We start from the raw sequence: 415 nt of genomic DNA, 5'->3' as shown, positions 1-415 counted from the left end.
GGAAGAGCCCAGGGCACAAAGAGACGCATCCCCAGGCGGGCCAGTATGTGGACCCTTCAGCCACCATGGCAGCCCCAACCATCGCTGGTGACACTGAGCAGACCTACACTTTCCACAGTGCCCAGAGGGAGCAGCACCGCTCGCTGCTAGGCCACATGAAGAGCATCCTGAAGGGCAGCAAGGACAGGAGCCTGGCCCCAGTAGCTCCTGCCCAACCAGCAGCCCCGCCAGCCCCACGGAAGCAAGTGCACTTCCAGGAGAAGGTGGTGCAGATCATCCCCTCTGTCAGCGAGAGCTTGGAGGACGTGGAGAGCGAGGCTGAAGAGACCACATCAGACACAACACCCATCCTCACCCCGCCCGATGCCCCCATCATCCTCACTCCCCTCAGCTCCACAGGCCTGTTTTGAGCCCT

At 62.2% G+C, this 415-nt stretch overlaps 1 protein-coding gene across 1 annotated transcript in view; it reads left to right on the top strand.

Moving 5' to 3' along the window:
• The window catches only part of TMEM72 (transmembrane protein 72), a 6,142-nt gene extending 5,732 nt beyond the window's left edge, over positions 1-410 (top strand). The window contains 1 exon segment of the mRNA XM_009582281.1: positions 1-410. This exon segment is cut by the window's left edge and continues 13 nt beyond it. Coding sequence (XP_009580576.1) covers positions 1-410 — 410 coding nt within the window.
• The last annotated feature ends 5 nt before the right edge of the window (positions 411-415 follow it).

The sequence above is a fragment of the Fulmarus glacialis genome, unplaced genomic scaffold (genome assembly GCF_000690835.1).
Source record: "Fulmarus glacialis isolate BGI_N327 unplaced genomic scaffold, ASM69083v1 scaffold2377, whole genome shotgun sequence".
NCBI classification, from domain to species: domain Eukaryota; kingdom Metazoa; phylum Chordata; class Aves; order Procellariiformes; family Procellariidae; genus Fulmarus; species Fulmarus glacialis.
The sequence above is the reverse complement of the archived record's forward strand: the minus strand, read 5'-3'. Positions and strand labels throughout refer to the sequence as shown.